Below are 17,408 nucleotides of genomic sequence, written 5' to 3' on the forward strand. Positions count from 1 at the left end.
CTGAACTGTTAAATTATATTTTTTGTCTCTGTGTGACTGTTCGACGAGAGCTCGCTGTTTGTTGGGTTTCCGGCACCGAAACAGACAGACCCGGTTGCGGCAGTTTTTTTCTCAGCTGGAGCGAAGTGGAAATGCTACGGAGGCGGAGACAGAACCAATTTAATGGCCTTCTCTTTCTAATAGCCCCCCAAAATAGAGTGGTAGTCTCACACGACTGGAACTGATACATACTATTTGCATTGTAATGAGATGTCCTATTTCATCTGGAATGAACACGATGCTGGTTTCAGTATGATGCGCTGTCAAGCCGTGTCCTCATAACTTATACGACGGAATGTCTAAATACTGCATGTACACATTTCAAGGTTGATTGATAATAATTCAACAATTAGTATCTCTTTCTACTCTGCCTGCAATCCTCTGGCATTTGAACGTGTTCATTACCTGTACTGCAATGTCGTGAATATTTCTCTTTGTCATTGTGAATAAAGTTCCCCTCTTCAAAACAATACGACAGACTACATTACCCAGAGTAAGGCTTCATAGCAGGAGTCCACCTACAGAGAGACACTGTAAACTGGCAAGGTACGAAACGCTGTCTTAATAAACCACACGTGGGAGTATAGATCACACTGTGCACTAAAGACCACGACATCCCCACACAACCAAAAACCACTCCACCTGGCCCATATCTCTTCCTCCCTCTTTCCCTCTCTTTCCCTCCCTCTCTTTCCCTCCCTCCCCCTCTCACAGCACAGGTCTAATGATGGAAAGGAGTGGTGAGTGATGTAGGAGGAAAGAGGGGCGAGAAAGAGAGAGAGAGAGATGGAGGAGGGATGAGTAACAAAGGCCCTTGTAGGACTGCTGTGTAGGCCTGCGGGCCTGCCTGCCTGCCGAGCTGATAGGACCTTCTGTCTGTCTGTAGCCAACCTCAGTGCCATCAGCCCACTCCATGCTCCAAATACACACCAGCATGCACACACACACACACACACACACACACACACACACACACATTCTGGAGGAGACTGGATAAGCCTCTCCTCTCACCCTGACTCAAACGCCCCCAAATGGTGCCTTCATGCCCCTCAGTGGTCGGCAGGTAGAGGGTTCGGGTGCAGAGTGGGAAGGATTGAGCCTTCCAAATGTCACCAGGTTATCTGAAAGCCACAGAATGTCTCCCACTCGACATTAGATCTTCAACCCTGATGCCAGCTTATGGGGGTTAGCTAGAGTCTTTTGCCAGGCTTTTCAATGTAGGTTGATATTATGTTAGTTGTAGGTGGAACAAAGACGGACAACTCCAAATGTCACCAGGTTCAAGTCTACAGAATGACATCTCCCACTCACCACCAGATCTCCAACCGTGATACCAGCTTATGATGGTTTGAGTTCTTTGTCGAAGGCTTCTCAGTGTAGGTTGTAGCCTTTTACAATGTTGATATGTTGGTTGTAGGTTGAACAAAGGTTGAGCCCTCCAAATGTCACCAGGTTATCTGTATGGCCACAGAATGACTCCCATTGCCAACCCTCATACTGAGTTATTTGTTGAAAGCTTTTCAATGTAGGTTGATATCTCATTAACGTAGCATAAATGTAGAGTATGTCGCCTATATGGAAATTAAGTCAGCGACCGGTGCAACTATATGAAGCAGAGATGAAAACAGCTAATTAAGAAGCATGACAGTATTGAATTGTGAATATCTGATGCAATCATCAGTAATTACAAGATCAGCTTATGCCATTCTACGGCAAGCAGATGGGTTCATTGTCAAAGGCAATAATCCTGAAATCCCAACTCCCCCATCATTGAAAAAAATAAGATTTCAATGTCATGAAGCCTGAGTTGTACGCAAACAAATCAACCCCAGATGAAAAACAAATGTATTCGTCGAGCAATGCTGCTATTGAAAAACAGATCATTTTGGCATATCTGATGTAATCGCATGCCAATTCAAGAGACAGATAATAGTGACCTCAGATTACATTGCCGTATTCAATTGTAATGTAAATGAAGTAGCTACTATTTGCTATTTAGGAGAATCAGCCACGGCCACCAGGTGAAAGTATGTTCGCGCACCGTACAGTTGGAAATTCTATTAAAATATTGAAATGTAAAATCTGCAAAGAAGAGGTCCATGGCATGAAAGATAGAAAATAATAAAATGGGTGTCTCCAAAAACTGCACAACTCTAATATATACTGTAACCCAGTTACAAGTTAACACCCCTATTCTAATACTGTAGCCCAGTCCCCCATCAAGGTGGGTAGTCTGGGTCTAGTCACTAAGTGTCTATTTCAAAGTAAAAGCCAATGCATAAATACAATTAGCAGGTTTTGTCACCGTGGAGACAGAGCTGGGTAATTAGCATCTCTGAGCAGCCAACAGGACGGGACCTCTCTCCCTCTATCTCTCACTCTTTATCTCCCTCTCTAACTCACTCTCCCTCTCTCTGTCTATCTCTCTCCATTTCTTTGTGTCCTCTCTATCCTGCCTCTCTCACAATTTCCCCCTTCTTGTGCTCTCTCTAGTTCTTTCTCTCTCTCTATCCATCTCTCTATCCATCGCTCTGTCAGACCCAAGGGTGGTGGCAGGGTGGCAGGGAGCAGATGACAGTGCTGATTGGGGCACCCGGTCGCATGTCAGTGCCTTAATTGGCCACAGCACATTAATTGAAAGTGAAAAGCGGCGTCGGCCAAAAATACAACAAACGATGGGAGGAATTTTGAAGGGTAGGAGCTAGAGCTGGAGCTGAGACTGGGGCTGAGGCTTGGACTGAGGCTGGGGCTGGGGCTGAGGTTGGGGCTGGGGTTGGGGCTGAGGCTGGGGCTGAGGATGAGGCTGAGGCTGGGCTGAGGCTGGGGCTCAGGATGAGGCTGAGGCTGGGACTGAGGCTGGGGCTGAGGCTGAGGCTGAGGCTGGGGCTGAGGATGGGGCTGGGGCTGAGGCTGGATCTGGACCTGAGGCTGGGGCTGAGGATGGGGCTGGGACTGAGGATGGGGCTGGAGCTGAGGATGAGGCTGAGGCTGGGGCTGGGGCTGAGGCTGGGGATGGGGCTGAGGCTGGATCTGGACCTGAGGCTGGGGCTGGGACTGAGGCTGGGACTGGGGCTGAGGCTGGGACTGAGGCTGGGGCTGGGGCTGAGGCTGAGGCTGGAGCTGAGGCTGAGGCTGGAGCTGAGGCTGAGGCTGGGGCTGAGGTTGGGGCTGAGGTTGGGGCTGAGGCTGGGGCTGGGTCTAAGGGTGGAGCTGAGGCTTGAGCTGAGGCTGGAGCTGAGGCTGGGGCTGAGCTGGGGCTGAGGCTGGAGCTGAGGCTGGGGCTGAGGTTGGGGCTGGGGCTGAGGCTGGGGCTGGGGCTGAGGGTAGAGCTGAGGCTGGAGCTGAGGCTGAGGCTTGGGCTGAGACTGGGGCTGGGAAAGGGAGGAGGAGATAGCGATAGAGGGAGAAATGGAGGGAGGAAGGGTGCTCCGTTGGAAGTCATTAATTGATTCAAATTAGGCGTTTGATTGACAGTGACAGGAACTGGGCAGGGACAAGCCAGGCGCAGATGACAGCGATTAACGTGTAACCAAACAAGCTGTCATTTTACCACAACACGTTTAGCTATGGGAAACACTGGCCATATGGCTCCTTTAACCCTCAGTGATCTGCAACACACTTCCTACCACACACTGTGACATGGGCCGTGGCCGGAATCAGTCTTGCCTACTACGTACTAAAACTACATACTGTGGACTAATTACTACATACTATTTAGTATGTACTCTTTAGTAAAAATGTATGCAGTAAGCAACAAATATTAACATTCTAGGCTCACTCATACCGAGAATGCCCATATGTTTTTATTATGTAAATGAGCTACCACTAAAACCACATCAGTGTGATACTGTAGCGTTGTCAATATTCATCCTTTGCTTTGGTTTGCCATGTTTTTATTTTATTTTGAACTTGGATATTTCTCGCCTGCACTGCTAACTGCTCTGTATGTGTGTGCCTTGGCTTAGTAGAGTGAAGCCGTGGTACAGGAGAAACCCGTCAGCGCTTCCTAACCACTCCAAAGTGTTACAAGGCCCCTCACTAACCAAAGGTTAATGCTTTCTATGGGGCTCACATCGCAGAGGAGGCGTAGCAGCAATCCGCTCTCCCTCTCCGGGTAATATGACAGCGATGGAACCGGGATAGATTCAGGAACGCCAGGAACAAGGTAAGCTTTCCTCCATTGCACCCCTCTCCACTTCTCCTTCCCCCTTTTGCTCCCTCCCCCGCCTCTCGCCTCTCCACTCCGCCGCCTCCACCAAATTAAACGGCAGCCTTTAATGATTTCGCCAGAGTGTGTGTTTTTTTTCTCCGACCAGCCCGCGAGAGCCGGTGCTGCTACCGGATGGTGGGAAGTGGGAACTCACTGAGGCGAGGGAGGAAGCGAGAGAGGGGGACGGAGGGGGGAGTTTTGTTTGCTAAAAACAGCGGGGAGTTGGCCCAGTGAAGAATGTCAGGTCAAATTGTTCTTGACAGTGCTAATATAGGAACCTCATAGCCCATAATTACATGCAAATAAATTGTGAAATGGCTCTCAGCTGGAGACCGAGTGGGAGAGGGCTGCTGTTAGCACAAGCCAGCTGGTGACCGCAGTGCAGAGAGAGAGCGAGACAGAGAGAGAATCAATTTCAAATAATTGAAAAAATAGGTTACTTTCCTGTCTGAAGTTTTGTATACGTTTCTTCAAAGAGGAGCAACGGAAAGGCTGTTCATCAATGGTGAAAAGTCAGCCTACGGTACAGTGACATTGGACCAACACCAACATGGTCTGATTGACCGGAGTGACAGTTGCACCTTTTGCTATGCTAAGGTTTATCAATAACTTACTAGCCTGGTTAAACCAGACTAAACCCTACACTCACCATCCAGGCTAATCAATCACAGCTTCCCCACCTGTCAGAGTGGTATCTGTGACCAACAGGAAGCACATGCACCCTGCTGATCTTTCACCTCTGGGTGTCTGGTGCAGGTTCACATCAGTGGCCAGAGCCCCCCTACAGCCCAAACTCAATGACCTTCCAACCTTTTGACCTTTGAACTTTGACCGGATGCTTAACTTTGACCGGACAGTTCCACCTTGTGAAAGGCTGAGGCCCAACGAGTCACAAAAAAGAGCCACAGAGATTATGGCACAATAAGAACACCGATCTGTACTCATAGTGAAATGGTTTCTGATTGAAATTGAACCCTGCTACTGGTCAATGGGACAATTGAGGTAGTGTAGTTGTCCTACGGGAAGACTATATGGGGAAAAGGGTGATTTAGATTGAGAAAACCACTCTCCAAGGCTGTTAGTGTATGCTGTAGCCTGCCTGCATCCCTAAGATAGGGTTATGTTTCCATTCATATATTCCATTCTATTTGATAGCCATTGTGTACTTACTGTCTGTGGTTTAGATAACAGGCTGTGAAAATAGCTGTTCAAAGGAACTCAGAACCTCTATAATGAAGTCTCTTATGGAAATAATGGAAATGTACAGTATATACAATGAGTATACTTTCCTAATATGTCTATGTTGTGGAAGAAGATGGTGTTCTTAAGGTTTTGTATACTCAGTGTCTATACTATATATATGCCTATATGATCAGTATTTAAGATCCTGTTAATGCCAAGCCCATAGAGTGTAATAAAGAAACACAGCTACTGATCTAACAGGCCTTTGCGACTGCGTGGGTCCCAGAGTGTGCTTTTCGGTCTCCACCACTCCACTTAAATCCTCATTTTCTAGGACTTACTGAAATTCATATTGGCTGCCTCTGCAAGATAAATGTAAATCGCATTCCCTTATATTCGCTATTTATCAGGATGCAACAGCATCCTCACTTTCAGCAGGAAAAATATCTCTCACCCGCACACAAACAACCTTGCATTTAAATAGCATTTTTATTGTCCTCCCTAGCCTTTCACCTTTGAGAGGGGGAATAATGTTGCCTCTCTGGGGAGAGTGAGGGCACAGAGACAGAGAGAGACAGACAGACAGACAGACAGACAGACAGACAGACAGACAGACAGACAGACAGACAGACAGACAGACAGACAGACAGAGAGACAGAGAGACAGAGAGAGAGAGACAGAGAGAGAGAGAGAGAGAGAGAGAGAGAGAGAGAGATAGGGTATAGAGGGAGAGAGATGCAAATAGAAAGAAGGAGAGGAAGACGGAGGTGATGTCAGACCTAAAGGGAGAGAGAAAGAGTGAATTGGAGAGTGTGAAAAGAGTGAGAGAGATGTCCAATGGTCAACAGAGAAATCTAAATAAATAATATAATAGTATCTTGAGGTCAGGAATACAAAGACTAGATTTGACAAGGTCCAATAATACCAAGTACCACTTGACAACAGAAAGGCAATCAAAGTAAATGAACGAGCAACCAAGTTAACCAGTGAGTCCTGAAAATATCAAATTTCACATGATGCATCTCACCATGTTGTAGGCCTGTCTGTATTCTCAGTAATCACAAGGACATCATATCATTTTGATAACCATTCACCTGCCCTAACCCCTATGTCTGGTTTCTCAAATTCCCATTGTTCAGTACAGTACCGTATTATATTCTGAATTATTTTACCTCCAGACGGTTTCGGCTAGCGATAGGCATACCTAACCACCAGGAGGCACTGCGTGAGATAACTCAAACACCTTTTAAGGGGCTTAAGGGCTATTGAGTCCATTCTTCCAATGGAGCACCACAGAGAAAGAGAAGAGGAGGAAGGAGGAAGGCTTTCCACTCATCCGAACCACTGAAACTCTACTACCTACAATTACCAGACCAGGAAGACTCGTATTTTCTTATTTCCACGCTTCCAGCGCTGGGAGAAGAAGAAGAAGAAGAAGAAGAAGAAGAAGAAGAAGAAGAAGAAGAAGAAGAAGAAAATCGCAAGAAGAAGGAAATAGCAAGAAGAAGAAGAAAATAGCAAGAAGAAGAAGAAAATAGCAAGAAGAAGAAGAAGAAGAAGAAGAAGAAGAAGAAGAAAATAGCAAGAAGAAGAAGAAGAAGAAGAAGAAGAAGAAGAAGAAAATAGCAAGAAGAAGAAGAAGAAGAAGAAGAAGAAGAAGAAGAAGAAGAAAATAGCAAGAAGAAGAAGAAGCAAAATGACTAAATAAGTAAATGCTAAAAATGTATGCTAAAAAAAAACATTCCGCCAGTGGATATGATTTAAATTCGCCTGATTTTCTTGGCAGGTCTCATCTTTTTCTCTTCTAAAGCTTCTTACTTTTTTTTTTATTCTTGCCAAATTGAAACAGCATCTGTATTTAGGATGAGTTCTAATTAACAAGTATGTACCCTCTTCTCCCCTTCCCCCCGCTTTCCCTCTCTGTAAGTATGGAAGTGATGTAAATATATGCATTCATCCTTTTTGATATGTTGACACCGGAGCTTGCCAGCTGACACGGTGCCCAGTGAAAGAGCTTAATACCCCCAAGTTTTCATAATGTAGGAGACTAAGGAGGCACAAGTCTCTCTCTCTCTCTCTCTCTCTCTCTCTCTATATATATATATATATATATATATATATATATATGTGTGTGTATATAGATATGTATGTGTGTGTATATATATATATATATATAGAGAGAGAGAGAGAGAGAGAGAGAGAGAGAGAGAGACTTATATATATATATATATTTCTCTCTCATTGACATTCAGGTGCACAGTGTCTTGTCAAAAGCAAGAGGGGGCTGGGCGAGGGAGAGAGAGAGAGAGAGGGAGCCAAAAACATCTCCCCTGGTAAATGTTTTTTTTTTGGCAACTCCTGTGCAGGCTTCTTAAATATTCATCCCCTTTTTAAAAAGTGGCTGCTGTGCTAATGGAAGTGCTGTGGTGAGGGGAGAGGGAGTGAGAGAGAGAGGGAGAAAGAGAGAGAAAGAGAGAGAGAACAGGAGGGAGGGAAGAGGGAGAGGAGAGGGCCCCCTCCCCTTATCTCGGGCAGACAGTTGTCAGGAATCACTAGTGAGGCCTGAGTTAGCGCGCGCAGCACAGGCAGGCAGGCCTGGGGATATGGATCAAAGGGAGAGCCGGGGAGCGCTACAGTGGCTCTGATCCCCTAGTGCTGAAACCCCAGCCTTATTCGCTCACATACACACACCCAAACACACACACACCCAAACACACACTCCTCGACATCAAATGCTAGCCAGAGCTCTTCCGCCATTCCAAAACACAAATCTTCCTTCACCACCACAGCAATTGAAATTAAGGAGGAAAAACCTTGACTTTTTTTCTCAGTATTTTTGTGTGTGTGCTTTTGTTGACTTTTATGATGAATTTATGGGTTTAGTTGGGGTTTGTTTGTGGGTAATTGTTTGTTTATCTGTGACGGGTCAACAAGTTGTGTGTCCTGACAGCGAGGGATTAGGGGACCAACGTTGTGCCTGTCATCTGACATTTCATATAGAAAACAGTCTGACAATGGGGTGACCGAAAATAGCCAAATAGATTTTTTTTTGAACGTGGTTCAATAAGATCAGCTTTATTTCATCAAGAATCCAAGGCTGTAACAGAATGACTGGGAGCCAGGCTGCATACATATCAAATACACTTTCCCATCACAAGGCTAGCATTTTCATATTGTAATTTTCTCACTCAATAATACTTGGAATTGGCTGCATTCTACTGCTAGTTTCCTACATGAAAGTCAGTAATTCTTTCGCATTCAATTTGAAAGGGGGGAGGCACAAAACGTCTTGTGTGTGCATCAGATGCCAAAAGCAATATGCACTATCCAAATTGAATTATTGCCTGTCAGAGGGCATGGACATTATGCTATTTTCAAGCTCATTATTTGGAAACACACCCGACGTTGTTATCTCATGTAAATGATTGGAAACATGACGGAGGGGTCAAGATGGTTGATCTCGCAATGAAAACGCTAATGCAGTGATATCATAAACTGCATTAAAAAAAAAACGTAGTTCTCATGCTATTAATTTCACCCCCCCCCCCCTTGCTCAGAATGAGGGTGCATGTTGTCATGTCATCAAAAAAAGACAAATTATTCAATTTCAAGTAGGTTTTATGCAACTATTTTGTTGTTTATGGACTTTCTAGAGGTTAAATCCCAGTGCTCGTACTTGATTAAAAAAAATGCAACAAATTGTGGTGAGAAACCTGTCTTATAAGTCTTCCCTTATTACCCTGAGCTCAGACTGGACAGGCTCTTGTATAAGATGATAGGCTGTCAAACACCGACTGAGATATGGAGAGTTATGTTCAAGACATGTTCAAGACTGGAAAATCACTCCCTACCTCTGACTGGTAGAAACAAAAGGGGCTTAATGGAACTAGTCTAAGTCTTGGCCATGCCAGCCATCAGTTTTACCAGGACAAGGCTAGATATAACTACAATAGAGAGAGGGAAACTACATTTTAAATAAATAACAAACCATTTGAGGTTATTTTAAGAGCAGTAATAGATGGCAGCCTCCTGTAACTTTCAATGGATGGCAGCCTCCAGTAACATTCAATGGAAGGCAGCCTCCAGTAACATTCAATGAATGGCAGCCTCCAGTAACATTCAATGAATGGCAGCCTCCAGTAACATTCAATGGATGGCAGCCTCCAGTAACATTCAATGAATGGCAGCCTCCAGCACCGTTCAATGGATGGCAGCCTCCAGTAACATTCAATGGATGGCAGCCTCCAGGAACATTCAATGATTGGCAGCCTCCAGGAACATTCAATGAATGGCAGCCTCCAGGAACATTCAATGATTGGCAGCCTCCAGGAACATTCAATGGACACCAAACAAGACAACACCCACAGAGAACAAATGTGTTCAACTCTGGCACAATGCTACTACAACATATTATCTTCATATCTTCAGTTTGAACTATTTCGTCTTGACTAGTAATGACTTGGTCTTGGTCATCTGTCTGAGGTACGCAGTATGCAGATTGCTATTGTCTATAGCATGTTATATCAGAATCGGGGAATTAAATAAGCAATAGAATGTGGTTGGAACAGGTTTTTCATGTAGTGCACAAAAGGGAGGGAAAAGAAGGTGCAGCTGGCTTGTGTTTACATCTACAGTACAGTACTTGGCAATTGTAAGTGCTGTTTACTGTTGTTGACAACATAAATGCACTTTATTTAAAGTGCATTTAGAATCGCTACACACTTTGCATTAAAACAATAATAAAATAACATAGAAAGCAAAAAAATGTCAACGCCAGCTACAAAGGTGAGATTTTAAAAGTTATTTAAAAACCTCAATAGTATGCATTTGTACACTAACACCAACCCACTAAAAGAAAGTTGTGTGGGACAGTATTGAATATGTGCAAATACTTGTATCGCTTCAAGACACAATGCTTGTCCTGGTACAAAATTGGGGGAATAAATATTTTGTGGGGCTGATGTTAGTTGCATAAACCACAGTTGGATCAAAGTAAAGCTCTTTCCATTGCAAGCTTTGTCAAACCAATTACAACCAACAAGACACAAACTCCCTAAAACACCTTAGTCTTGTAACGAGGAAAGGAAATGAACAAACAACCACTTTGGAACAGAAATGTTCCTTTGGGAAAGAAGAAGTTGTAAAGACTGGATTGGCTGAAGAATGCTCCTCTGCTCACATCCCCAATAACACACAACAACAAACTACAACAAAAGCACGGGGGAATAAAATAATTGTATTTACACACACACACTTTCACGTGCATTTCCATATATATTCCCGTGCTTTGGCACTGTACGGGCCAATCATACTGGGGAAAGCTGCATCTCCTCCCATATGTTCCTGTCTGCTGTAAAGGAAATATTCTCTCTGCTGTGCGCATATAGAACGCTTTATTAAAGGCATACAGAAGGATTGGGGAAATAGTAGCCCACACTGAGGACAGAGAAACATACTCCACAGAGAGAAAGAGAGAAACGGGAAAAGCATGACATTTTAGGGAGAGAGGGGGGGGGGGGGGGGTTTAAAAGAAAGAGAAGAAGAGGAGGAATTTCGATTTAGAAAAAAAAAGAGGGGGGGGGGCAGCTTCTTCAGCATATGCTATGAGCCTTTCCTGCAGAAAAGGGGGGAGACAGGGAAGGAGAGAAGGTGAGGAGAGGATAGTATTTGTGTCTGCAGGGGCACGGCCAGGGGTTGCTTGCGCAGAGCGCAGTGTGGTGGTCTGGAGGGCTGAACTGTGATAGTCCTGCTGTCAGGGAGGACATTAATTTCTCCCACAATGAGAGGTTGATGGGATTGCCACATGTCACATGGGGACCTGGGCGAAGGGGTAAGAGAGAGAGAAAGACAGCGAGAGAGAGAGAGAGAGAGAGAGAGAGAAGGGAGTTGAGAAGAGCTAGATAGTGCTGCTAAGACTGGAGAAATGTACAACTTTTTCAGACACACAAACACACACACACACAGACACAGACACACACACACACACACACACACACACACACACACACACACACACACACACACACACACACACACACACACACACACACACACACACACACACACACACACACACACACACACACCTTTACAAAAGCACCCATGTAGAGCAACGTATTAGAATGGATGGGTTGTGATTGTGAATCACTGATCCACCTGCTTTAACAACTCATTTCTCTGTTGCTGACACAACTCCCATTGTTACGGATTTCATGTATTTTTCTGAGGTGCTGTGAATTAACATCACGTGATTTAAATGTTTCTGTCACTTCAAATGCAAATGAAACACGTCTTCTTAAATTCTTAGAGTAATATTATTCGAAATTAAATTGACAAAATACTAGAGTTCAGTTATTTCCTATTAGAATCAAATTGAATTTAAAAAATCACTTTCAAATGCCTTTGCTAATACATAAACGCATACGTATGCAAAATCAAAGTAAAGGCCCCTCTTAATAGAAAAATCTCTTCTTGCCCATACAGTAGGCTTGGGAACTATAGCGTCGTAATCCCTAATGTAAAACAGGGAAGTCTTGTTATTTTATCTGTTCTACCGGCGAACAAGCAAGGGAGAGAGGGAGTCACGTTAATAATCATAAGGAAAAGCCAACCCATGTCCCTGATATTTATGCAGGTTTGCAGCGCTAAGCATTAGCCTCCCAAAGCCCCACCACTACGATTAACAATCAGAAAACGCTGAGGAACGTGCCTGTTATCCCCCAACTCTCCAGTACAAGAGAAAATCTCTTTTTTGTCACCCAAATCCTTCATTCTTTCTTCTCTTCTCCGCCAAAAAAAAAGAGTGGAAGTATTACCAGTTTTCTCAATCTGCTTTGAGAAATATTTCAGGGGGGGGGGGGGTGGCGCTCGCAATAAAATATGTGTGAATGCGGGGGTAATTGCGGACAAATGTGGCATTGAATTAAATTTGATACTCTTTAAACACCATTTCAATCTTATTTTCTGCTTGTTAGTCAGATCTTGTTGCTCAGGGTGGGCTGGACTGCCCAGTTTTGGTGAGTAATTGCATATAATTTCCTCCTCACCAGTGGTTTGCATCAACATCCGTCCTATTCTCTATTCTGTGGCCGTTAAAAATCAAGCACGATCAGAAATTCTCATTTTCAATGGTTATTGTTCAAGATGCCGTGAGAGGATAAAGTGGACAATTCCTATTTGCATGCCACACGGACGCACACACATACACACGAGCACGCACAACAATGGCATTGCGGACGATAGAGGGGAAAGGAAACATTAAAGGCCTCTGACACCAATTGATTACAGGGGTGTAGCATTCCCTTATCGAGTCCACTGTCCTCTAATAAGAGATGACCAAGAAAAGAAAGACTCTTATGTAAAAACCCGATGGGACCTCCCACAGAAGAGGCAGAGCAGGCTAGTTAACATCAAGTTATCACTTAGAATCTGAGGAAGAAGCTCTATAACATTAAAATGGTATACCTGTCTCATAGAATAATGCCTTAACGTTCAATGCTGAATTCATCTCTATTTTCTGAGTGAAAAAGACTTCATGCCTAGGTCATTCACCATGCAATATTCATCTATGGAAGTTTGTCTTGGGTAGCTAAGCCCTATTTTTTTTTGAATCAGTTACAATGCATTAGGACAGAGCGCTTTGACTGCGACATCTGTTCATTCCGAAAATGATGTCGGTAGACACAGCTCGACAATTGCGTGAAAAGACTCATTAGTTGAATGTGATTACGTCTTTTCTTTTCTAGGATATCTTCGTATTAGTTGTTTCCCTGTAGTGCCTACTGAGTCGAGCGAAGGATTTGTCGAACATGGTTGTGGGTTTCAAGTTCAAACTCTAATTCGTTTAGAATCCACGTGTGTCAAACAATCGTCCTCATTTGATTTGAGGCTCAGGGATGTGGGATGAAATTAATTGTCAAACATTATCATCCAAAATCCCCCTGTAGCAAGAGGATATTGGTATCTTCTGTACTTGACACGTTTACAGTCAAAGCCACGAGAGACCCTCTTAATCAGAGACAAGCCACTGGGTGTTACTCTATCAAAATAGACACTGGGTTTCCGGGGTATGACAAAAACACAACTCTTCTCCTAATTGCAAGAATGCATGTTTTGGACTTATGCAACCAACAATCATAGCATTTGTCAGAGATCCTAATAAACAATAACAATAAACAGTAGGACAAGAAGAAAAAAAAACTATCAATCGAGATTCGCTTTCTGGCGCTGTAGCAAGAATAGTCCTTTTCTTTACAGCATTATATTTAGATTTGAATTGAATGGGACGTGGAAAAGTATACTCTCTTCAGAGTGTTTTCTTTATGGGTTGCAGGTACATTTCTTAGTGCGGAAGACTTGTCCTCACACACCAACGTGACTTGTACACACACACCAACGTGACTTGTACACACACCCACACACACCCTCAGAGCAGTGGAATAACACTGCCACACACCCTGACATGCCACCATTTGAACCCCAGCACCTACCTGTGGGGAGAGGCCGTTGCTGACGGGGTTCATGTGGTTACTGGGTGCCGAGGAGCTCATGAAGGAGTCGGAGTAGCTGGAGAAGCCATGACGGTTGGACGACAGGCCGTAGGCCGAGCCGCCATCCCCACCCGACAGCCCTCCCTGGTGCATGGTGGACGGTGGTAATGGCTGAGGGCGGTGAACCGTGCCACTAACGTCTGGGGTTTATACAGAAGGAGGACCAGGGAGAAATCACATTTAAGGTCATGGGTGATGATCACATACACAGCACCATAGGAATGTAATATCATCTTAGCGCTACTGGGTGTTTGTAACAGGTCGAATCAAGTACGTGACTCAGATGTCATCTATGCGCCATGAGACTGTGATAGCCCACTGACCTAAATCCTAGCCATTAGCTCAAGGAGCTACAGTAACATTCGCCTTCAGGTCTCAGACAAGGTTAAAATACATTAGCATTAGATCACACTAGCACTACGTGGCTAACCAACTTTGATAATGGTACCTCAACACTACATGTTAGGACCATGTGTTCGCAGGTGGTGGTAGAGATGTCTATACCTTGTGATAGTGTGGTTGTGGGGTAACCGGAATCTTGGAGCTGGTAGGTGGGTAGCGTGGGCATGCCGCTGCCTGGGAATCCGCCCGGCAACAGGTGATTGAACGCCGCCAGCTGATTGGCTCCCGCTTGCTTACGCCACCTGGCCCGTCGGTTGCTGAACCACACCTAGAGAGAAAGAGGATTTTCATGAATGAATGAGAGACTGCACGGCAGGAAGGAGGAAAATAAGAAGAGAGAAAAATAGAAAACAAAGACTTAAAAGGGAGGGAGGCAGACCAAGGCAAAGAACCTGCAATTACCTGTTTAACTGTTCATTCAAACTGGTTGACCCAGTGTTATTTTGGGGGTGATAATCGCTATCGTGTCAATCAAACACATTTAAATCTTAATTAACACCATCAGTGTGAGGGCCCCACACACCATGGGCAAAATTACTGCAAAAAAAACCTGCTTCAATTAACAGGGGCTTGCTGATGACTAGTTTCAGATGTGCTGGTGTTGGAATACATCAAATACATACATAATGGGACAGCTGGGTTGAAAGGCTGATTCACACCGTGTGCGTCCCAAATGAAATCCATTTTCCCTATAGGGCACTACCTTTGAACAGAAATCTATGGGCCCGGGTCAAAGTAGTGCACTACCTTTGAACATAGATCTGTGGACACTAAAGGGAACAGGGTACCATTTGGGACAAGGCAAAAGTAGAAGAATTTGATTTGAAAATAGGAAATAGGTTTGGGCTTAAGGTTTTGCCGGCATTATACACTGAGTGTACAAAACATTAAGAACTCTCTTTCCATGACATAGACTGACCAGGTGAATCCAGGTGAAACCTATGATCCCTTATTGATGTCACTTGTTAAATCCACTTCAATCAGTGTAGATGAAAGGGAGGAGACAGGTTAAAGAAGGACTTTTAAGCCTTGTGATAATTAAGACATGGATTGTGTATGTGTGCCATTCAGAGGGTGTATGGGCAAGACAAAAGATTTAAGTGCCTTTGAATGGGGTATGGTAGTAGGGGCCAGGTGCACCGGTTTGTGTCAAGAACTGCAACGCTGCTGGGTTTTTCACCCTGCACAGTTTCCCGTGTGTATCAAGAATGAGGACATCCAGCCGTGTGTATCAAGAATAAGGACATCCAGCCAACTTGACACAACTGTGGGAAGCATTGGAGTCAACATGGGCCAGCATCCCTGTGGAACGCTTTCGAGTCCATGCCTGACGAATTTGAGGCTGTTCTGAGGGCAAAGGGGGGAGGTGCAACTCAGTATTAGGAAGGTGTTCCTGATAAACAAACGTTGTATGTGTCTTTGAGCACCTAGTCAACGCTGTCTCAAACTGCGGCCATCAAGACAAAACACAGGTCAGACACTCAAGGCAAACATGAATCTTGTAATGCATCTAAAACGGGCAGTAAGGGATCTTTCCCTTCCCTGACCCACCTATGTGTGTTTAAATAACCAGTTAAAGGCTCCAGTTTGCTACAGCAGGACAATAATCCTGCACCAACAGGAAATGTGAATTATTATGTGGATTGTAATTCATTTACATTTTAATAGGGGTTGATCCATTTTTTTGTAAGGGAAAATCAAGTGGAAATTACAGACTTCAGGAGCCTTTTTAAACCTCAAATACACTACCAGTTTTAAATGTCTTGCATTGCGGGAAAGTTATCCTGCAACAGGGTGATCAAATTAAGATCCTAAATTTGTATGTATGTTTCTACATATGCAGTAGGAGACTGTTGGCCTGTGTCATTGATCTATGGCTCTTGGGGCCGATTCATCAGCACTTAATACACTGTCTGTGCAGTTAATCTCCTGTTGTCTCCCAAATGGGCCCGGCCCATTGAGAGGGCCGCTGAAAGAAGGATACAATGGAGGCTTGGCTTGAATGGGCCACAAAGAGGCCTTTTTAAACAGGCTCTCTCTCAGCCCCAGCAACGCTACCTTTCAGCTGGCTCGCATGGATCAACGGATGGATGGCCTAGGACAGGGATGCACATTTGTGCTCCACTGCTCACACACACACACACGCACGCACACACACACACACACACACACACACACACACACACACACACACACACACACACACACACACACACACACACACACACACACACACACACACACACACACACACACACACACACACACACACACACACACACACACACACACACACACACACGCGTCCATATGGCTCGGCCAGATCAGGTCTGAAACACAGATGCTTCTCTTGCGTGATTGCTGAATAACATTACTTTGAGAGAATCTTAACTTCAGAGAAGTGTGTCAAACTCTACACTTACACACCATTCTCCCATAGACATCAATGAACGACTCATTCTCGACAAAAAGTTAGGGTTAGGGTTAGGGTTATCAGTATATGCAAAAGTGATAGGCCCAAACTGATATTCCAGGTGCTAACACCCCCCCCCCCCCCCCAGCTTCAGGCTCAGCAGGACTTCGGCCTCACCCACTCCCCCAGCTATAGCTCCCTCAGCCCCCCAGCCCTCCTGTCCCTCCTGTATTGTCAGCCTCCCTCTCCACTCCCATAGGCCCAGATTAAGCAGAATGGTAAATGAAAGAGCAGTGCGTGGCTATAGGCACAAATTACCCATCTTTCAACTCCACAGGACACTAATTGCCGGGTCTTAATTAAACGTGGCAAATAAAAGAGAGAAACCGTGTACAAGTACGGGCCTACATGCAGATGGATAGCCTACACACCACACCCGAACACGCACGATTAGGCACAGACACACACACACACACGTGCTCGCACTTACACGCTCACACGCACATGCGCACACACACAATATGAGAATAAAAGTGAGTGAAAGTACACACGCACACACCACCTATACTTTCCCCCGGGCTACCCACTTTCTTCCTCTCCTCACCGACTACAT

General features: G+C 44.7%; 1 protein-coding gene across 2 annotated transcripts in view; it reads right to left on the reverse strand.

Moving 5' to 3' along the window:
• The window catches only part of LOC139416395 (paired box 7b), a 65,716-nt gene that overhangs the window by 10,968 nt on the left and 37,340 nt on the right, over positions 1–17,408 (reverse strand). For both annotated transcript variants that reach the window (XM_071164970.1, XM_071164971.1), the window contains exons 6-7: positions 14,485–14,650; positions 13,921–14,120 (exon numbers count right to left, since the gene is read on the reverse strand). In XM_071164970.1, coding sequence (XP_071021071.1) covers positions 13,921–14,120; positions 14,485–14,650 — 366 coding nt within the window. The remainder of the gene's footprint in view (positions 1–13,920; positions 14,121–14,484; positions 14,651–17,408) is intronic.

The sequence above is a fragment of the Oncorhynchus clarkii genome, chromosome 9 (assembly GCF_045791955.1).
Source record: "Oncorhynchus clarkii lewisi isolate Uvic-CL-2024 chromosome 9, UVic_Ocla_1.0, whole genome shotgun sequence".
Lineage (NCBI taxonomy): Eukaryota > Metazoa > Chordata > Actinopteri > Salmoniformes > Salmonidae > Oncorhynchus > Oncorhynchus clarkii.